The following is a 22,534-nucleotide window of genomic DNA, read 5'->3' as shown; positions in this document are numbered from 1 at the left end:
TAGCCCTATTCTCTTGGCTTTCCTGTCTGGTTTCCACACAGTCGAAGGACTGAGCCTTGCTCCTGACTCCATTGCACCCTAGTGGCAGCAGAGCTGTCTTTGCTGTGGCGCTCACAGATCCCAGTTTGCAGGACAGACACATAGGAGTCCCCTCTGAACTGACAGGTAGGGTGCTGGCCACCCCTGGGTGTGACTGCCTGAGTGCAGGTGCCCAGATGCATGTGTGCAGGGGAAGCCCTTAGGGGAGGGCTCTGGGGGAGCAGTGGACAGGAGGGGGCTGGGCCACAAAGTAGGGATGGGACTGACTTCCCTGGGGAAGGGTCGGTCAGCTGAGGCTTAGCTGAGGAGGGGACACAGCTGAATTTGAGGAGGAGGCTGATGTAGAATAGCACGATGAGGTTGGCTGGATCAGGACCTGTGACTGACAGGTGTAGGATCTGTGGTAGGTGGAATAATAGCCTCCAAAGATGTCCAGGTCCTGATCCCTGGGGCCTGTGACTCTTACTTACATGGCAAAGGGGATTGAGGACCCGTAAAGGGAAGTTTATCCAGCGCTACCTGGGCGGGCCCCGTGTAATGTCAAGGGTCCTTATGTGTGAAAGGAGGAGGTCGGGGTTGGGGTGTGTTGGGTGTGGGTGTGGTGTGGGAAGGCCATTGCTGGCTCTGAGGACGCAAAGGGGAACCAAGGAATGGGGGAGGTCTCTAGAAGCTGGAAAAGGCAAGAAAAGAGATTCTCCCCTGGAGCCTCCAGAAGGGACACAGCCCTGCTCTTGACACCTTGATTTTAGCCCAGTGAGCCCCGTTTTCAGACTTCTGTCTCCAGAACTGAAAAAGGAAACGTGTGTGTTGTTTAAGCCACTGTTTATGCTAATCCGTTCCAGCAGCAATCAGAAATACAGGATGCAGGGATGTGGGTGAGAAGCAGCAGCTGTGTGCCCCACATAGGTAGCTGGCCTCAAACCTGTAGGAGGCTTTGGAGAGGCTGGAGGAGCGTGTGGCGGCTCACCCTCCCTGAGGACTTCTCTCTCTGTGCCCGGCTGTCCACGTATTATTAACTCCTGTGCTTCTTACTACGACTCGGGGATAGGTGCGTCATCATCCTTGGGTTACAGTAGTGCAAAACCAGGCATTGAGTCATTACTCGGGGTCAGTGATAGGATTTGAACCCTTGCAGTCTGGCTTCACGGCCATTTGCAATTCGTCATTCCCCTTGGTCGGGAGAGTTGTGGTTACTGCTTCTTAGTTGAAACACCTGTGCCGCCTTCTCCCACGTCTTACTCCACCGCCCCAAAGTGGTATGCTGCGATTGGGCGTCGTAGCTGAACGTTTCTGTGTGGTTCACCACATGCTTTGAATATAGAAAGTAGCTCACTGCCAGACCTGGCTGGGGTCGCGTGTACGTTTCAGCAAGTTGAGTATGGTGGCAGGAGAAGACACAGAACAAAATAGTAGGTTTTTAGAGGTAGATTCCTCCTCCTTTGAGAATGAAGGTAACTGAATCAGGTATTCAGTAACACATTATAATAAGAGCCTGAGCTCAAATAAATCATCCCCAAAGCAAACCATTCAGGATTCTGGGTATATGGAGAGATGAAAAATTGAAATTGAGAAGGCTTAGTGGGGGCCGAGGGCACAGTCATACTGCATTTCAGAGTCCCTGATTCTGCGGACCTGGGTACCAGAGCCCTGGATTCCTTAATGAGGCAGGGGCTCAAAGAAGCGGGGTGACCTGGGTGGCCACCCTCCTTGCCTCATTAGCTGCCAGCTAGCTGTGTGGCATTGTTTTTATGGCATATTTTGAATTTTTCCTTCTGGGCGTCTTTCCCTGACAGGGGGTTCAGGGGAAAAAATATATTCATAGGCTACTTTGGGAAGCACATTTAATTTGGAAAGTGATTGTAGCAGTCAAAAACTATAGCAGAACAGTTTTAAATAAACCCTTACATGGCTGGATGCTAGTCTTTGCTTATTACGTACCTGATTGAAGGCAACTCAAGTGAATGTGGCCTTTTGGTCTTAGCTTTCCTGAATGTCCCCTCTGCTCACACAGTGCAATACAAGATCTTTTATTGTGTGAGCACAGGATCTTTCATTTCTATAATTTCCTCCAAAAGTATATATTTTTGGACATCACACCAGATGGGTGTTTTCAACTCGTGGCTCAGATAATAGATTTAGGATATTTATTGGTCATCATTTGTCCTTGAGTTTCTGCAGGAAAGAAAGAAGAAGATGGGAGACGCAAATTCTGGCCTCAAGGGGAAGCGGCCAGGAGTGAAGATGTCTAGAACAAAGGATAACGTGCATTGATGCCCAGGTAGCTGCTACCACATTGAGCAGCATGTAGGCAAAATTGAGGCCTTCAGGCAAGGTGACTTGCGGGGGGGCGGGGGGGGGGAGAAGATGCAGATAAGTGCTGTGGCTCTCAGGTGTCCTAGTTGGGGGTGCGTCTCATCTTGAGGTGAGCGTCACGGTGCCTGGTGCCAGTCCCACAGCGTCAGCGTCTGTGTATCCAACACAGCAGTGTGTGTGCTACCCAGCATGGGTGGGTACTGGTGGCCATCTTCAGTACTCAGTCCCAGTACTGAAGGGTGATGTGGAAGGCATGGTCCCTGCCATGCTACTGAGTCGTTAGGATGACTTTAGAGTTGGTTCTGAATGACCTTGGAGGGTATATGTCAAGAAGGAGGACTGCTACTAACACATCTCAATGTTTTAGGGCCAGTGTTTCCTGGGGAATCGGAGGCTGTTATTTACAGTCTGTTTTCTCTTTTGATGAATTAAGTCCTTTCGTTGTTTTTTTTGTTTGCTTGTTTGTGTTTTTTTTTTAAGGCCTTTTATTTTCCTTGAAATGCTGCGTCCATTTTGGGTATGTTATCAGAAGGTACTTGGTCACAGAATTTTGCTTTCACGCAGAAAAGTATCTGTCCAGCCCCCTGCTCTGCAGCTGAAGAGACCAAGGCTTAGAGGGATGCAGTGATTTCTAGCCTTATGCTGTCCAGTACTGTAGCCAGTAGCCACTCACAGCCGAGTAGATTGAAGTGAATTAAAATTAAATCTTCAGTTCCGCTGAGGGGGGCACTAGACGGAATGAGCACTGGGTGTTACATGTTGGCAAATCGAACTCCAGTAAAAAAAATATATACAAAAAATATTCAGTTCCTCAGTCTCGCTAGTTATCTTTCAGGGGCTCCAGAGCTGCCTCATGGGGGTGCTGACTTTGGTATTGGGTGGCACAGCTCTGGAATGTGACCATTAGCACAGAACATTCGATGGGGCAGGGATGCTGCGGCCCCAGCCTGTGAGCTGAATTTTAGCTCTGCCTCTCTCGTGCATGCTGCCTTGAACAGGATCGGCTGGCACAATGGAAAACCAAGCATTTTCTTCTGTAATTACTGAGGAAGAAGGTTCCCCCAAACCGGCTCAGCGGAGTGCAGACTTGCTGGTAATCTTGCAATCAGGGCCTTGGGCGGTGGGGGTGGTTCGCAAAGACACAAAAGTAATAAGATGTCTTTGCTTAAGGAAAGTCATCGGGACATAGATAGGTCCTGTGCGCACATAATTACTGCAGGGTAGAAAGCGAGTGCCACCAGAGGTGAGGAGGTAGGGTTCTGGAAGTGAAGAGCAAGATTACATCGGCTGTGGGGAAACAGGGAGACCTGGCACGATGGTGCTGGGGAGTGGGCTGAGAGGGACTGGTGCCTGGATGCCTAGCGTGTGTTCCAGGGAATTTAAGGTGAAAGCCAGAGGCAAGGCTTCTGGTAGATGCTAGGAATGGCACCTCTGTACTTCCGGGACGTGGTCATTGTAGTGTAATTAACATACTGTGTGCTGGCTGCTTGCTTTGTTCCCCATCAGACTTTGAGGTCAGAGGACCAGGGGAGAGCCTGGGTCGATTTCTGTGCTGTGAACAGTAGTTTCTCTCCAGGGAGTACAGACCATTCGGTGCACTGCATTTTTGTATTTTAGTTTCAATCAGATGGGAACATGCCACAATGTTTAACGCTAACTCTTGATTTTACCTGCTTTGGTAACAGTTATAAATGGTTAGATTTACACTACCCTTCTAGAAGTCTTTTGATAAAATGTGTTAGTCACCATGATTTTTAAAATAGCAGCTTATGTCCAGGCATAATCCACATACATCACCATCCACCCATTGACCACATACCATCCAGTGGGCTCCAGTATAGTCAGTTGTTCAACCCTCAACAATCAGATTTTGAACATTTTCATTACCCCCAGATGAGATCCTATATTCATTAGGGACACTCCCTTCTCCCTACAGCCTCTGTGGTCAGCAGTCTCTTCTCCCTTCAGATAGCTTCCCAACGTTTCCTATAAGTGCAATCCTACATTATGTGTTGTTTTGTGTCCAGCTTCTTGCGCCAAGAGTCCTGTTGTCTGCTTTCTCTACCGCAGAATTGTATCCATGTGCCGTCTTGTGGAGCCTCACTCGTGTGCGTTGGCTCAGGCAGATGTGTGGGCTCTCCTGGTTCTGTCATCTGCACTAGGTTTTCGTCAACATGTTTTAAAGGGATTTGGAACTTTTTTCTGTGGTTCTGCATGCGCTTCAGTACTACATTGAGTTAACTGGGTTGCGCAGGGTGGGGATAGCAGTGTCATTTGAGGGTTCAAGCAGAGTAGCAGTAGAGTTGAGGGATTTGTTAGATTTTACCATGCACAACCGTGGGACCTGCTCACAGCCTGTTGCTAATGGTGCTGGAGTCCATTGGGCATGTAGTCTGCGAGGGACGGTTAGTGGGAAGCAGGCTGAGCTGGAGCCACATCCCTGTGAGCGTCTCCTGACTTCCAGGTTCCCTAGCAGCCTGGCAGGCAGGGAAACCCCCACGCCTACAGGGATGTGGGCTCCATGGCTTCCACCTTCCAGATGGCTAGTATGGTGGCTCCTGAGGTAGGGCACATGGGTGTGTACACTGGAGTGTAGCTAACTCAGCACACCACACAAATCCACCATTTGGTCTGGCCTTCGGACTGTCAAACTTTTTTTGTTACTGGGATCCTGTTACAGTTTTAAAATTGATGAGAACCCCAAAGAGCTTTCAGGTAGTGGGTTATATCTGTCACTATTTGCTGTCTTAAAAAGCTATAACTATGACCAGTCTTACTCATTTAGGAATAATAAACCAATACATGGCAACACAAATAATGTGCATTTTATAGGAAATAAATATTTCCCAAACAAAAAAAATTTAATGAGGAATGGCATTATTTTTATATTTTTACAAATTTCTTTATTGTCTGGCTTAATAGAAGACAGCTGGATTCTGCTTTCTCTCTGCCTCTGCTTTCTATCACTTGCACTGTATTTTAGTGGAAATAGAAAACCCAGTCTTACAGAGGTGTCTGGTTCATAAAGGGAGCAGTAGTTTAATAGCCTTTTAAGATAATTGTGACAGTTCTTTGATACTACACCAAATTTGGTAGCTTCTTAAGGTTAATTGCAGTGTGCCAGTTTGAAACCCTACAAAGTAACTTTTTTTTTTTTTTTTAGATTTTATTTATTCATAAGAAATACAGAGAGAGAGGTAGAGACATAGGCAGAGGGAGGCTCCCCTGTGGGGAGCCCAATGCGGGACTTGACCCCAGGACCCTGGGATTACACCCTGAGCCAAAGGCAGATGCTTAGCTGCTGAACCACCTAGGTGTCCCCAAATTAATTATTATACTAAGATTCATTGGTATGTATGTATGTATGTATGTAAGTGTGTATTTATTTGAGAGAGAATAAGAGCATGGGTGGAGAGAGGGACAAGCAGATTTGTGCTGAATGCAGAGCCCAGGACCCTCAGATCATGGCCTAAGCTGAAATGAAGAGTGGCTTAACCAGCTCAGCCACCCAGGTACCCCTGTCTTATACTTGGAATGGACCTTTTCTATATGATTCATTGGTCGTTTGGAAAAGTTTGATTCACTGAGTTACCCAGATCTTGTAAATATTGACACATTACATCGTACAGTTAACATTTAAAAAAAAAATGAGTGTAAGTCCCCTAAGTCACATTTATGTGTCCCAGCAACCTTGTGCTGTTACTTAATTGGGAACGGGGTTGTAGTTACAATTCGAGAAAGCTCTTTGGGACAAAGAGAGCTGTGACTTCGCTGAGTGAAGTAAGTCAGTCGGAGAAGGACAAACCTTATATGTTCTCATTCATTTGGGGAATATAAATAATAGTGAAAGGGAATATAAGGGAAGGGAGAAGAAATGTGTGGGAAATATCAGAAAGGGAGACAGAACGTAAAGACTGCTAACTCTGGGAAATGAACTAGGGGTGGTAGAAGGGGAGGAGGGCGGGGGGTGGGGGTGAATGGGTGACGGGCACTGGGGGTTATTCTGTATGTTGGTAAATTGAACACCAATAAAAAATAAATTAAAAAAAAAAAAAAAGAGAGCTGTGACTTCTGTTAGGTATGAAAAGTCTTAATACTTCCCAGAAGCATGGGTGAAGATGGTTGGGTGGTATTTAGGGTAGCCTGACTGTCCCCACCAGCAGGGTGGCCACTTTATGTGCATGGGCCGCTGCCATCGGGTGGGAGCAGGTGTTGTTGTTTGGCCCCCTGTGATGGGGAAGTGCCACGGACAGGGGTGTGGGCACCAGATTTGTCCATCTTCTCCCCATCACTTGCAGGTGTTTATAAGATGATCCTGTTAAGATGAGTAACAGATTGCATGAGAATTCAAGGAGGGAGCACTTAAACCAAAAATAACTTGTAATTTTTATTATTTACCTTTTTAACCTTTATAAGGGCTACCATTCCACTTGTTAATATCTGTTTTGTTTCTCTCCTCCATGCTCCCTCCCCCTCGCCACTTTCTCTATTTTCCAGGAGCTTGTATGGAACAGTTGGAACTCATTGGGAAATCATTCTGGATTCACTTTATTTTTAAAAAGATTTTATTTATATATTCATGAGAGAGAGGCAGAGGGAGAAGCAGGCTCCATGCAGGGAGCCAGATGTGAGACTTGAACCCGGGACTCCGAGATCACACCCTGAGCCAAAGGCAGGCGCTCAACCGCTGAGCCACCCGGGCGTCCATCATTCTGGATTTAAACATGATTTGTAAAACAGCACACTTCTTGATGTTCCTCAGTTTATTGGCACATAGTATGCGCCTGTTATTAAACATACTGGCTTTCAGTTCTGAGCTCTCACTTCCCTGGCTCCTTCACATTTGCAGCTCCTTCTCCCCCCCCCCCCCCAAAAAAAAAATTTGATGCAGACATTTGTGCACTGTTTTGTACAAGACCATCTGAAGGTCTTGGGGCAAAGAAGATTCAGACCGTCCATCTTTTGTATAAAATCTTTTAGTTCTCTTTTTCCCAGATAGTTAAAAGGATCTGAAACCATATATCCAGGGAGTGTTGTTTTAAAGAATTAGTAGGTTATTTCTTATCTCTGCCCTACAGATGAATTTTTTCCCTTTTGTTTTTTAAATTACTATAAAGTGAAATTGACTTGCAGGCGGGTTTCTGTGACTTTAACACCTGTACAGATTTGTGTAACCATCACCTCAATCAGGATACATAGCGGTTCCCTCCCTGCAAAATGCTCCTCAGGCTTTTCCTGTGTAGTCACATCTTCCATCTAGTGCAAACCCCTGGCAACCACTGATATGTCCTCTGTCCCTTACTGTTTTGTCATTTTGCAAATGTCATGTAAAAGGAGTCATACCATGTAAACTTTTAGATTGGCTGCTTTCTTCAGGGTAGTATCCACGCTGGGTGTGTCAGTCCTTCATTCCCTTCTGTGGCTCAGTAGTATTCCCATGTGCACGTGCACCAGGGTTTATCCCTGTTCCCATGGAAAGACATCTGGCTTGCCTCCAGTATTTGGTCAGTTATGAATGAAGCCACTCTAAATATCTGTGGCAGGTTTTGTGTGGACGGAGTTTTCCTTTCTTTAGAGTAAGATGCAGAATGGTTGGGTCGTCTGGCACAGTATGTGAACCTTACACCAAACTGCTAAACTCTTGACTGCTGTGCCATCTGCGTCCCACATTATTGTATGAGAGAGCCGGTTGGTCCACATCCTTGTCAGCACTTGATATTGTCAGTATTTTAAGTTTTAGGCACCCAAGTGTGTGGGTAGTAATACCTTACTGTGGTTCTCATTTGCACACACCTAACAGCTGCTAGTCAGACAACTTCCCATGTGCTTATTTGCCATCCCTATATCCTGTTTGAAGTGTCCTTTCAAGTATTGGGTGGTTTGATTGCTGTCAAGTGTTGAGAGCCCTTTAAGTATTTGAGATGCAAGCCCTCCGTCAGGGAAGTGATATACACCCATTTTGTCCTAATCTGTAGCTTGTCCTTTCTCATATGGTATCCTTTTGGTCGGAGCAAAACCTTTTAGTTTTAGCAAAGTCTAGCTTGTCAAAATGTTCTTTTATGGATTCTTTGCCCCATCCCACGTGTTTTCTTCTTAAAGTCTTATGGTGTTAGGTTTTATATTTATATCTAAGATCCATTATGAGTTAGTTTCTGTGTAACGTGTGTGGTGGAGATTCCTTTTTGTGGCTTATGGATGTCCAGCTGTTCCTTTACTATTTGTTATAAAGACTATTCCTTTTCCATTGAGTTGCTTACCCCTTTGTCAAAAATAGTAACATTTGTATGGGTCTGTTACTGGACTCTACTGTCCTGTCATCTCTGTGCTCATTCCTTGGCTAAGACAATACTCTTCTGTGATTACTTTGGTTGCCATGTTGATTACTGAAGCTTTTGAGTGAGTTTAATCGGGTGGTATAATTCCTCAAACTGTGTTCTTTCCAAAATTGTTTAATTTACTGTATGTATCTCCTTCATTTTTCCACAAAAACTTAGAATCAGCTTATCTGTAAGTATAAAAAAAATCTTGGGATTTTGACCGGAATTGTGTTCAAACAGAAGGACGAGTTTGTAGAGAGCTGATATGTTGACTAGGAGTCTTCAGTCCACGAGCATGTTGTCTCCTCTTCTAATGACCCTGCCTTTTGAATATCCAGTTCTCAAAGGGACGTTGCTTGTGCACAGCAGGTCAAGGTCTCCACTGGTTTGTGGACTGAAGTGTCTTGTCCCCATGGTTTTTTTTTTTTTTTTTTTTTAAACCACATTTCCTTTGCTGTTCTCTGGGAAACTAGTCTTCCTCCTAGGAACAGTTTAAACAATTTCTGTGGCCACTGGTGTTTTACAAAGTCTTGAATGTGGCTGTTTCTTGATAGCTCTGGTGGGTCTGTTCAACAGGAGGGCAAGAAGGAGGTGTGGTGAGTGGTGATCAGCCTGCTCCAGTGTGTTAAGGAATCCAGAAACAACCTAGGGTTCTATCTTAGGTTGCTGTTTGCTTATTTATGTTTATTTTGAAAAGTTCTTTCTACCCCCTAGATGGGGCTTGAACTCATGACCTGACAGAGAGCAAGAGCTACATGCTCTGTCAACTGAGCCAGCCAGGGGCCCCTCTAGGTTGCTCTTTGTGGTGTTATTCAAATAGAGAACCCATTTGAAATGGCTCTATTTGACTACCTAAAAAAATTTTTTTAAAAATATTTTATTTATTCATGAGAGAGAGAGAGAGGCAGAGACACAGGCAGAGGGAGAAGCAGGCTCCATGCAGAGAGCCTGATCCGGGACTTGATCCCGGATCCCAGGATCACGACCCGAACCAAAGGCAGACGCTCAACCACTGAGCCACTTAGGCGTCCCTACTTTTTAAAAGTTTTAATTAGCACAATCAGGAGTTTGCTTAAAATCTCTCCTCTGTGTCTGACCTCACCCCCAGCCCCTAGAATCCTTTTTTTTTTTTTTTTTTTTAAGTTCTTAAGGGAAATCCAGACATTAAAAAGATGCTGCCATCTGCCAAGGTGTAGACAGCTTCCAGACCACAAATAGTTGAGGCAATCTCTGCTCCGTGACTGTCCCAGAACTCCCACTCCTTCCTGACTCTGCATGTGCCGCCAGTACACCCTCTTTTTCCTTCTCTGGTGTACCTTCTAAGGACTCTTGGGCGGTGTTAGGACGTGTTTGGTTTGTACCCTTTGCTCTCTGTTTTGCTCTGTGTGTGTTTTTATATTGTTAAAAGATAGTAAGTATTCTCTGAACCTTCTAAACTAACAACATGGAAGCAAGATGGCAAGGAAGAAAGATGCCATTCCCCAGAAGTAAGCATTGTGCGCTTAATGTCTGGTGGGTCTAGTGGGTCTACGTCGTTATGTCGTGGATACATACACTTGCCTCACTCATTCTGTAGGGACGTCCTGGTAACTCAGGGATGCCTGTCTTGGTGGGATACCCCCTTAACTACAGTTTTACTTTCTTTAAAACTACATGAGTGTAAAGTGAACTTCTACACATAAGTAAATTTTGTAGATAATTAAAATTTTAAAATACCAAAATGTTTACTCTTTTTAGACCAATACTGCAGAAAGTAGAACAAATGTGTTTCAGCTGACGTGACTCAGTTGTTTAGTACATCATTTGCTGTTGCGGGAGCCCTCAGAACTCTGTCCCCATGCAAAGTAGCTTATTTCTATTAAGTGCTCTTCTCGTTTTAGATACAGCTTTATTGAGATACAATTTGCAGTTCTCTCATCCCAAGTGGACAATGCAGTGGCAGTTAGCATACCTACAGAGTTGTGCAGCTGTCACCGTAGTCAATCTTGGAAGATTTTTTTTGCCAAAAAGAAACTCCTGCACTCCCTCGCCATGACCCCTCCTGCCTTCCCATCCTCCAGCTCCATGCAACCTCTGATCAGCATCCTATACATTTGCCTGTTCTGGACACTTCATACTATATGTAACCCTTCGTATTGGGCATTAACTGTTCTCTGTAAAAAAAATGGTGTTTCATTGTAAGAAATGCTTGTCTAGATCTTTGGACATGGATGTTAGTTTTCTTTGGAATAGATTCCTAGGAATGACATTTGAATAAAAGGATATTCAGCTTTTTGGTTTTAATAAATACAGCTTTTGGGTTGAATAGTTGACAGCCATTTGACACCACTCATTTTGTGACACTCTCCATCAGTGTGCATTTCCAGGATTTTTCACTGTTAATCTGGTACATAAACAGTGGTTTCGCCTTAGAGAAGTTGAGCATATGTATTAGTTGTATGTATATTTTTTTCTTTAGGATTTTATTATTTGAGAAGAGAGAGAGAGCACATGCACAGGTGGGGGAGAGGGACAGAGGGAGAGAGAGAAGCAGACTAGACTCCCCGGTGAGTAGGGATCCCAGTGCAGGGCTCGATCCCAGGACCCTGAGATCATGACCTGAGCCAAAGGCAGATGCTTAACCAACTGAGCCACCCAGGCACCAGAGTCATTTGTATTTTTTATGAATTTCTCCCTTGTGGTAGTTGGGTTGTTTCATTCATTCATTCATTCATTCATTCATTCATTGTTGGGTTGTTTCTTCTGGAGTTTTAGGAACTGTGTGTATTCTGGATATTAATCCTTTGGCCATTGTGTGATACAAATACTTCCCACCTTTGTCCTGTGGCTTCCCTGAAACTCAGTCTCTGCTGGGCATGCTGGGACTTCCTTTTCTTTTCCACAAGTGGTCTGTGCTGTACAAGCAGATAAGTGGCATTTCTCTTTTTCTGTGGAACAGGACAGTGTGTGTGAGCAAGCAACACAGACATAATTACAAGCTCTTCAGCCACGCAGTGTAGCCCTCTCCGTGCCTGCCAGCATTCACGCCAGTCGCCAGAGTGTGTGATATGACTGGCAGTTAGGGCGATCCTCTTGGGAATAGATGATTTTTTTACATAATCAAGCCAGACTGGAGGCCCCAAACAAATATTTTTATTTAAGGTACACAAATTTATATATGGCTGTCTTTGGGGGTTTTATTTTCATATACCTAATTTAAATCAGGATTGTTTCAGGGTATAGAGTTGTCAGGTCTCAACACAGTGGGTCTGCTTTGAACCTTCAGGCTCCATGAAGCTGTGTGTGCACTGCCCCTGGGCCCTGCAGTGGCCCACCAACGGCAGAGGACCAGAGACCTCCCTGGTTAGTAGGACAGGACTGCACTTGAAAGTGGGCTCCCAGCCAGCCTCATGGGGGACGCATATAGCCAAATTGTATATAAAATCATAAAAGGAGTAAAACCAGACACTTTAGAGTTGTGGTATTGATTAAGCCATGGTTTCATTGTTAACAGTACTGGCAGGCTAGCCCCGGGGGCAAGATAGTAAAAAAGCAGTAACAAAACCAAACCACCTCATCCACATCCTCTGTGGACGCAGAGGAGCTTCTGATGGAACCCACCTGCCTGTGATGGTTGGGACAGGCTCGACCAGGTGGATGCTTGGGGGTGGTGGCCCTGGTCTGGGAACTGGGACCATCTCAGGTCGCAATGCCCTGAAGGGCACGGGAGGCCTGCCCTGCTAGCGAGCCCTTATTGTAGCCATCAGGGCCCTCCGTGGCCTTGGCCCTGCCTGCCTTCTATCTGGACCTCCTCTCCCTCTTTTCCCCTCGCCCAGTGCCCTTGTCCCTGTTGGCTCTGTCCAGGGTGTGCTTCTCTGGGGTCTCTGCCAGCCTGGCTCCTTTGCACTCTGGGGTCTCCACGCAGATGTCACCTGTCCCCACGAGGTAGTGTTCTGCGGCTCTGTGACTGTGCGCTCTCCTCCCGTCTTGGCAGTTGTCCCTTCTTGTCTCCTCCCACAAGAAAGCGAGCAGCAGGAGACCAGGGGGCTTATCTCTCTGTTCCCTCCTGAACCCCAAGGCCCAGCCCAGCTCTGGGCACAGAGGAGACACTCGATAAGTAGGTTGACTAACTACTGAGAAAGGTGCCGGCTCTGCCTTGCCCGGCCTCAGGTGCCTGCTGTTCAACCTCCTCCCCCACCTGGAAAGGACGGCACGCAGCAAGGAAGTAATGAAGGTGTTGTTTTAGTTAGTAGTTACTGTAATTGCAGGCGCCCAGGGCATGCCCGTGTTTTAGGGAGATGTATTGAATCCCTGGTAATGTAATGATGATGGACTAGGGAGGAACTTTTTGAAGCACAGTTGAAGCTTGCCATCTAGGACCTCATTCAGAAACTGCGTCTGAGAGGCTCCCCTTTCCTCGCCAGGCACGCAGAGCTGGCAGGGAGGCATCTGTGTTTCCTCCCGGTCCCCAGGTGTGTGGTCTTTGTGACTGGGGAGGCGAGGGTGGCAAACAGGCAGCATTCCTGGTCAGCACCTGCTGCTTTGCACCCGGTGGCTGGGAGGAGTGGTCACTCTTAGGGACCACTCTTTTCCTGGAAGAGAGAGGCCAGTTGCAGAGGCCTTGGGGCCCACCATCCTCACCTTATTGTCTCCTTGGGTGACTGTCACCCCTTTGTGACCTCCATGTTCTGCCTGAGGCCCAGTGTTGCCCTAGAAGAATCCCCCAGAGGGCCTGGAGTTGACTCCATAGCTTCTGAGGCTTCCCAGATACTGTGTTTGCCAGGAGCATTTCCCAGCTCTCAGGGGTCTCTGGTTACTTGGGGAGTGTCCCGCCTCTCCCTCCCCTGCACAGGGGCCTGCTCAGGACTGCCTTCCCTGTGCCACTTGTGGGGTCCCACGCATCAGTCGCCTGCTCTGTCTCCTGGTCTGCCTCTGTCTGTAGCCAGCCCTGCGCTCTGCCTCTCACTGTTGTTGGGTTATCAGCTATCACTTTGCTCCTCTCAGTGAGCTTAGTTCTAGGTCCTGTACATTAGGATTTATGCTGTGGGCCAGAGCATCAACAGATGAGTTGTATTTGAATTCTCCAAAGCAGGAATGAGGGAGCTGGGGCTAAGAGTTGGAAGAGCTCTCCTGAAAAGTGCATGAACGTTGCGCAGGACGTGGGTCATCTGATACATTGCTCTGTGTCACTTGGCAGCCTTGTAGTCTTGGATGCTCTGCCACTCGTTGCCATCGGGAGGAGTCTGGCTATCTACTGGTCGTGGGCGGTGGCGGGGAGTCCAACGTGTTTGGGAACGACAACCTGGTGATAAAATGTAGCAGGACTGAAATCATAGTACAGATGGTGGCATCATTCAAGTGGCAAAAAATCTAAAATAGATAACTGGAGGTAGTCTTGGTCCGAGGATGGTTGAGTAAATCATGGCATGTTGTGGGTGCTATTCAGAATTAAGTTCCTATGCATATTTATGTGTACCGACTTGGGGTAGCTCTAGTTTATTCGTGTAATGTTAATACCATTTTTTGTTCATCAGAAAACGCATGTACGTTGCTGCATACACATATATAGGAATAGTAAGGATGCCTGAAAGAGGATGCGTAAGACAGTGACTTCTTCCTTCACATCAGGATTGGAGTGGACAAATCATTTCCCTTAATTCATCTCTGTTCTTCCTGCCTTGCTACTGTGAGCATTTCATTCTTTCAAATCCAAAAGTAAAAATAAATATAGAACCAGGACCTGCACAAAAATGTTTATAGCAGCTTTGTTTGTAATAGCCTCAAATTGGAAACAGCCCAGATGTTCTCAGGTTCAGATGGTGTGTCCCTGCCATGGAATCCTACTCAGCGGTATATAAAGAAACCAGTTGTTGGGATCCTTGGGTGGAGCAGCGGTTTAGCGCCTGCCTTTGGCCCAGGGCACGATCCTGGAGACCCGTGATCGCATCCCACGTTGGGCTCCCGGTGCATGGAGCCTGCTTCTCCCTCTGCCTGTGTCTCTGCCTCTCTCTCTCTGTGTGTGTGTGTGACTATCATAAATAAATAAAAATTAAAAAAAAAAAAAAAAGAAACCAGTTGTTGACCTGAGTCTCAAGGGAATTGTGCTGAGTGAGGAGGGCATTCCAAAAGGTTATATACTGTATCCATTTATATAACATTCTTGAAATGACAAAATTATGGGGACAGAGAAGGTTCATCATTTCCAGGGGTTATGGGAGAAGAGTGTGCACAAAGGGGATGGTGTGTGGGTGGCTATAAAAGGGCAATCCAGGGCAGCCCGGGTGGCGCAGCGGTTTAGTGCCGCCTGCAGCCCAGGGTGTGATCTTGGAGACCCGGGATCGAGTCCCACGTCGGGCTCCCTGCAAGGAGCCTGCTTCTCCCTCTGCCTGTGTCTCTGCCTCTCTCTTTCTCTCTCTCTCTCTCTCTCTCTCAATAAATAAATAAATCTAAAAAAAAAAAAAAAGGGCAACCCAAGGGTCCTTATGTTGGAACTGTTCGTGTCTTGACTGGACAGCCACACCTATGCGTGTCTTACAAGTTCAAGTGAACAGTAACAGGGTTAGTGTGTTGCATCAGTGTCGGTGTCCTGATTGTGAATTGAACTATGATTTCCCAAAATGGTGCCAGGGGAACTGGGTGAAGGGAAGTGGATCTCTATTATTTCTATAATTGTGAATCTATGGGACACTGGGTGGCTCCTTTGGTTAAATGGCTGCCTTTGGCTTGGGTCGTGATGCCAGGGTTCTGGGATGGAGCCCTATATGGGGGCTCCCTGCTCAGCAGGGAGTCTCCTCCCTCTGCCCTCCCATGTTCTCTTGCTCGCTCACTCTCAAATAAGATCTTGGGCAGCCCCGGTGGCGCAGCGGTTTAGCGCCGCCTGCAGCCCGGGGCGTGATCCTGGAGACCCGGGATCAAGTCCCACATCGGGCTCCCTGCATGGAGCCTGCTTCTCCCTCTGCCTGTGTCTCTGCCTCTCTCTCTAGCTGTGTCTCTATGAATAAATAAATAAAATCTTTAAAAAAAAATAAGATCTTAAAAAAATAGTTATCTCAACAGTTATCCACAGTTATCTCAACAGTATGTTGGTTTTTTTTTTTTTTTTTTAAACATTTATTCACGAGAGAGACGGGCAGAGACATAGGTAGCCAAAGAAGCAGGCTCCATGCGGGGAGCCTAATGTAGGACTCAATCCCAGGACCCCAGGATCGCGCGGTAAGCTGAAGGCAGAGCCACCCAGGAATCCGTCAACAGTATGTTTAATACAGAATTAAGTCAGGGTGATCTAGTAGAAATTTGTAGGAGTATAGGTTATGTTGGGAGTAGACACTTAAAAAAGCATATCAAGAAATTCAGCCTTCAAAACAGCATCAGGCCCTGGTGCCTGGGTGGTTCAGTCAGGTCAGCATCTGCCTCTTGGTTTCAGCTCAGGTTATGATCTCAGGGTCATGAGATGGAGTCCTGCACTGGGCTCTGCACTTAGCAGGGAGTTGGCTTGATCTTCTCTCTCTCTCTCCCGCTGGCCCCCCCTCCCCAGCTCTCTCTCTCTCTCTCTTTTATTTTATTTTAAGATTTTTTATTTATTTATTCATGAGAGACACAGAGAGAGAGGCAGAGACACAGGCTGAGGGAGAAGCAGGCTCCATGCGGGGAGCCCAACGTGGGACTTGATCCCAGGTCTCCAGGATCAGGCCCTGGGCCAAAGGCAGGCGCTAAACCGCTGAGTCACCCAGGGATCCCCCCCCCCCTTTCTTTTAAATAAACAACAACGGCAAAAAGAAAACAGCACCATGCCTCTTTCCTCAGGACTTTTTACTTTATTTCTTCCTGCCTGGTGCCTCTGGGTTCATTTGGGGGCTCCATCTAACATGTACTGTATCTAAGAAGTGAGCACTCCTTCTGGAGGACAGACCACGTGGGCAGAGCTGGTCTTCTGGAGGAAGAGCCAAGAATGTGGACGGGGCTCCCCTGGGGACAGTGCCCCTCATGTCCAGCTGTAGCCTGAAGCCAGTGAGTCCACTGGTAAAGGGAGCTTGTGGTTGTTACCTGAGAATGTCTGCACTGGGCCTGGCACTCAGTGGGGGCTCAGTAAGTAAATGGAGTTTTACAGATTCATGAAACACTCCAGCAGACTTGACATCCTGTTTCCTCTGCTGCCCTGCTCCAGCACAGACCACGCTCGCTCTCAGGCGGCTCTTTTCTCCCTTGAATTGTGTGAGAATTGCAGGCTGCTGAGGTGGATGCTTCATGTCTAGATTTTCCACATAAAAATTTAATATCAGTTACATTCCTTGCTTCTTATGCTTAAGGGTTTTCTGTTTTGTCTTCTTTCAAGTAAACTTTCACTTTTGGATGAATTCTGGGTTTACAGGAGAGAGGTACTACATGAGCTCTAGGTCTGTGTTCCCCTCAGCCAGGTTCCCACGCTGTTAGGGACCCACAGCAGCAGCTGAGGAACCTAGTAATAGTAACCCCACTGTCGACTTTTTTCCCCATTAACATCCTCTTTCTGTTTCTGGACCACTTTGCCTTTTGGAAGTGATTATCTAAATTGATGAGATTGCTTGAATATATTCCTTGTCCTGAACCCAAGAATTGAGTGTGTGTGTGGGGGGAGGGGGCTTTAACAAAAAGAATGCTGAGGTGGAGCTCCTAGAGATTCTATGCAGTCACTCTGATGTGGAGACGAGAGAACCCTCCCCTCCCTAGCCCCTGCAGACACTACTATCAAGCCATGCAGACATGGCGGGGAATCACAAGCTTGGACAAGAAGGTGACTGGGGGGAGGCTCAGATGGGGCTTCTTATTAGGTGCTAATGGATTTCCAGAACCATTACTGTTATTTCTGAACTGCCCCTACTAAACATATTTGGGATTGTTAATTAAGAGATCAATATGCAGGGAGATACCAGTGTTCTCATTTACCATGATAACCTCTACTTTATGTAAGGTTCTTTTTTTTTTTTAAGATTTTATTTATTTATTCATGATAGACATAGAGAGGCAGAGACACAGGTAGAGGGAGAAGGAGGCTCCATGCAGGGAGCCCGACGCGGGACTTGATTCCAGGTCTCCAGGATCGTGCCCTGGGCCAAAGGCAGGCGCTAAACCGCTGAGCCACCCAGGGATCGATCCCCTGTAAGGTTCCTTAAACTGAGTTCGGTGCCAGGAGAGGAGACCAGGTAAGGAGGACTCACAGAAGTCAGAGGGCTTTTGACTTGGAATTCCAGATGAACTGGAGTTAGACTGTGTACTCTGTGTTGGCACCCATATAGTCTAGCCTTTTAACTGAGCTAGTGTTTTGTTCACTGGCTTGTATCACACTAGTTGGAAAGTTTGAGGAGGAATCTGGGGCCTGAGCAGAGACTGAATCTGAGGTGTGGCTGGATCTTTGTGGTCTAGGCACCACCTGGTGGCGGTACACGAATTTCTTACTTGGAAGGCTGCTGCGAGGTCTTAACTGTGTTGGTTTGTCCCCTCATCTCGGGCTGTTTGGGGAGAGGTTTCAGTAATTTTTGTAAAGTGACAGAAAATGTTAAAGCCAGCAAATTGAAATTCTGCTCTTTCTTATTTCATCCAGGAGTGAGATTCAGACGCTGAATTAGCACCACCTCATTTCCATAGCAATTGGCAAGTGTTCTTTGTTGAGTAGGTACTGTGTTATGACCTCACAAATGGAAGTTAGTGGGAAGGGAAGCTGAATATAAGCATGGGCTCCTCAGTAGGAAGAGGAGGAAGTGTATTGGGTCTGTAACCAACCACCCTAGCCTCCTGTGTATTTCTAGTCTTCAGAAAAGGCATTTTGTGTCCTATTGTATATATATTAAAATTGTGCCTCTGGTACTTAAGCTTTACCAGTCTCAAGTAATGGAAATGATCTTTGATTGTATTTGAGTGTCATAAATATATTTTGAAATAATCACTGCTTCTCCCCCTCAGATATTTGGCACATTTGGGACCTTTTGTCTTTTTATTTGAAGCATGCCATATTGTTCTTGGAAGTGCTCACCAAGCATTTTCCCAATCTTATTTGAGACCATTGTGTGTCAAAAAAGTAGTGCTGTGGTTCAGATTTGACCAAATGAGAGTTAACACATTTGGGGAAATTCCAACTAGATGAGACTTAAAATTCAGGAATAGGATCACCGTATGTATAGCAATAAATGCATATACACGCCAATCTTGCACTTCTTTGATGATAATGAAGGAAGCCATTTGAGATATTTCTGGAAGTCTAATACAGAGTTTTTGTGGCCTTTGGGTGCTTTCATCATTGAATTCAGGTCCAGGGATTTACTGTGTCTTAATTAAAAATTTAATCCTCCTGCTGAATTAACTCATTTATGAGGAGCTTTTTTTAACTGGATATTCAGTCCCTTAGGAGCTAGACTTGAGTTGCCAACTTTTTCTACCAAGGCCTTGTGGCAGTTGGTTGGGAGCATCAGTGGGGCCTGTTATTGGCCAGATTCTCATGTACGTGGTGGACCTACCAGGGACTTTTTGTCATTTCACAGCTACTGGCTTGGACCACCATCTTCATGCTTAAGGAGGGTAGAAAAGAGCAAATTGAACAGACCAGTACAGATGTGTAAAAAGGTGGGATATTGCTCAGGAGAACCTCAGTTCAAATGTAGAACTCTCTTACTTTGCCTTTAGGGGCCAACTGATCCTGTCTTATAATTTTTTTTTTTAATTTTTATTTATTTATGATAGTCACAGAGAGAGAGAGAGAGAGGCAGAGACACAGGCAGAGGGAGAAGCAGGCTCCATGCACCGGGAGCCTGATGTGGGATTCGATCCCGGGTCTCCAGGATCGCGCCCTGGGCCAAAGGCAGACGCCAAACCGCTGCGCCACCCAGGGATCCCCATGATCCTGTCTTAATTAACACTAGAATAGGATCCCTCATTTGTAAAATATTAGATTTTTGTCAGTGCACTGTAGTTAATCCTACTTCCAAAAAACTGTGGCTCACTTTTTTTCCTACCCTACACAGTCAAGTGCTGTGATCCATAGATCTTTTGACTTGGTCTTGATTTGATTTTTTTTTTTTTTAAGATTTATTTATTTGAGGGCAGCCCAGGTTGCTCAGTGGTTTAGCGCCGCCTTCAGCCCAGGGTGTGATCCTGGAGACCCGGGATCGAGTCCCACGTCAGGCTCCCTGCATGGAGCCTGCTTCTCCCTTTGCCTGTGTCTCTGCCTCTCGCACTCTCTCTCTCTCTCTCTCTCTCTGTGTGTGTCTTTCATGAATAAATAAATGAAATCTAAAAAAAAAGATCTATTTATTTGAGAGAAAGAGCACATGAGAGTGCAGGGAGAGGGAGAGGGCAAAGCATACTCCACATTGAGCGTGGAGCCCCATGCAGGGCTTCATCTCACCACCCTGAGATCACAACCTGGCCAAAATCAAGAGTCAGGCACTTAACCAACTGAGCCACCCAGATGCTCCAGTCTGATCTTGATTTTTCTTTTTTTTTTTTAATTACCATAACTCCTGGTTTAAAAAAAAAAAAGGACTCTTATTTCAAGTATCTTTTAAAGAAGATACCTTGTTTCAGTTATAATCTGAATTCACTTGGATCTCAGAATCTTCAGGATTACAGGTCATTTGGAGAATTCTATGACCTGCTGTGGTTTATAGACTGCTTACATTTACATAGCATCCTTGTTACAGGTGTGATGCTCTATTTTGTATAGAGATTTTTGTTTTTGCAGTCATGCACTAAAAACTGTATTTTAAGGCAATTGTAGTAGGAGAGATTTCAACCGAGGAACTAAATTAAAATACCAGGCATACATCAAGCAAAGTATTTTAAGATTTATGGTATATTTCATGTGATGTGAGTCTGTGTATAGTGCAGACTCCTACTACCAGTGCTTCTGGAGAGCCTTTTAATACTTTATGTGCCCTTCCAATGTTTATCATGTAAAGGGAAATGAGAATTTGTTCTTATTCCAACAAACTGTCTTTTATAACCAAAGGTTGCTTAGTATCTTTTTCTTTTTTGTAACTTAGCATAGCTTAGAGAACTTTGCATATGGGTACATTGAGAACTTTTATAAAACACTGCTGCATAATATTTCTATTGGTGGAATGTGCCATAATCTATTTCATAGGGCTTCATAGGGGTTTTTCCTCATAAAATATTTTTTTAAAGATTTTATTTATTTATTCATGACAGACACACACAGAGAGAGGCAGAGACACAGGCAGAGGGAGAAGCAGGCTCCATGCAGGGAGCCTGACGTGGGACTCAATCCCGGGTGTCCAGGATCACACCTTGGGCTGAAGGCAGTGCTAAACCACTGGGCTACGGGAGCTGCCCTAAAATATTTTTAATGATGGTTTGATGTTAATTTAGGATGATAAATGTGTATAAAAGACATTTCAAAGTACCGTATCTTTCATGTTGCTTTTTAAACACATATGTTTTAAGAGTTTAGAGTTTTAGCTAATTAAGCAACTTCAAAAAGGATTTCTCTTCCTCACCCCCAACCCCAGGTTTTTTTTGTGTGTTTGCGTGAGGGTATGATGGTGGAGGAACCATTTCAAAAATGTATATGTTTGTTTCTATTTTTATTTTTTTAAGGTTTTTTTTTTTTTTTTAATTTATTCATGAGAGACGCAGAGAGAGAGAGGCAGAGACATAGGCAAAGTGAGAAGCAGGCTCCTCGCAGGGAGCCGGATGTGGGACTTGATCCCAGATGCCAGGATCATGCCCTGAGCCAAAGGTAGACTATTCAACCACTGAGCCACCCAGACGTCTGTTTTTAAAAATAACTTTAATACAAGTGTTAATTGTATATATTGATAATAGTTAATAAAACAAGAGTATCAGGATTAGAAGTGACACAAATTTGGTAATACTGGTTTCTTGGCCTCCAAGGATTTCTGAGTTGTGTTTTGAGATGCTTAAGGGGGAAAGACATGGTTTATATTCAGGAATTACTTGAGAGATGTAATCTGATAATTGGGGGTTTGGGAGAGTGTCTAGAGGGGAACGGGGAGGGTGCTGTCCGTGGTGCTGAATCAGACCCGCTGACGATCTGATGGGGGAAATGTTTTTGAAAAGTTGAAGGCCTAGGACACACTTAGGTAGCTGTTTTAAAAACCGCATCTCCTATTTGTAGCTGAGACTGTTGATTTCAGTCAGAATGCATACAGGAAACATAAGGGGGCCACATTAGTTGCAGTGAGCTGTTCTGACATGTGGAAGAAGGAGAGGGTTTACATATGAAAGATGGACCCTGTTTGCCACCGAAGGCTATTTAAATCCCAACACTTGGGATCCCTGGGTGGCGCAGCGGTTTGGCGCCTGCCTTTGGCCCAGGGCACGATCCTGGAGACCCGGGATCGAATCCCATGTTGGCTCCCGGTGCATGGAGCCTGCTTCTCCCTCTGCCTGTGTGTCTCTGCCTCTCTCTCTCTCTGTGTGACTATCATAAATAAAAAAAAAATAAATAAATAAATAAATCCCAACACTTGACCTAGCATTTTGTTTTGTTTTTTTCCTTTTAAGCCAACGACCTACATCAGTGTAAGAAGATTGCTTTTAAATAGAGATGAGAATGATATTTGCCATTCATTGCTTCAGAGTTTTGAATCCATGCCTTTGATTATATATAAATGTTTGTCAAGCCATATTTCAGCAAGCATTTAGAAATCTGTAGCACATCTTTTTATGTGCTTCTCAATCCTCCTAGGGACCCCCTTTCACATACCTTCTGCCCCACCTCCCCCATTCTGGTTTTTGCATGGATTTATACTTCAGTTACTACAATAATTGTCCAATGGCACTTTAGGACTCACAGTTTTTTGCTGTTTTAAAGCATTAACATGTGGTAGAAAGTTCCATTGCACGTTGCTATGTATGTATTTAGTTAACCATGT

At 45.5% G+C, this 22,534-nt stretch overlaps 1 protein-coding gene across 3 annotated transcripts in view; it reads left to right on the top strand.

Annotated features, from left to right (window-relative positions):
- USP7 (ubiquitin specific peptidase 7) overlaps positions 1-22,534 on the top strand; it is a 64,936-nt gene that overhangs the window by 9,660 nt on the left and 32,742 nt on the right. The window contains exon 1 of one of the 3 annotated variants that reach the window (XM_077906573.1): positions 17,271-17,418. The exons of the other annotated variants lie outside the window; for them this stretch is intronic. Coding sequence (XP_077762699.1) covers positions 17,388-17,418 — 31 coding nt within the window. The 5' untranslated portion in view covers positions 17,271-17,387. Of the gene's footprint in view, positions 1-17,270; positions 17,419-22,534 lie in introns of those variants that run through there. 3 annotated transcript variants of the gene reach the window in all.

This window comes from Canis aureus, chromosome 8, assembly GCF_053574225.1.
Source record: "Canis aureus isolate CA01 chromosome 8, VMU_Caureus_v.1.0, whole genome shotgun sequence".
Lineage (NCBI taxonomy): Eukaryota > Metazoa > Chordata > Mammalia > Carnivora > Canidae > Canis > Canis aureus.
This window is presented reverse-complemented; position numbering and strand designations above follow the sequence as displayed.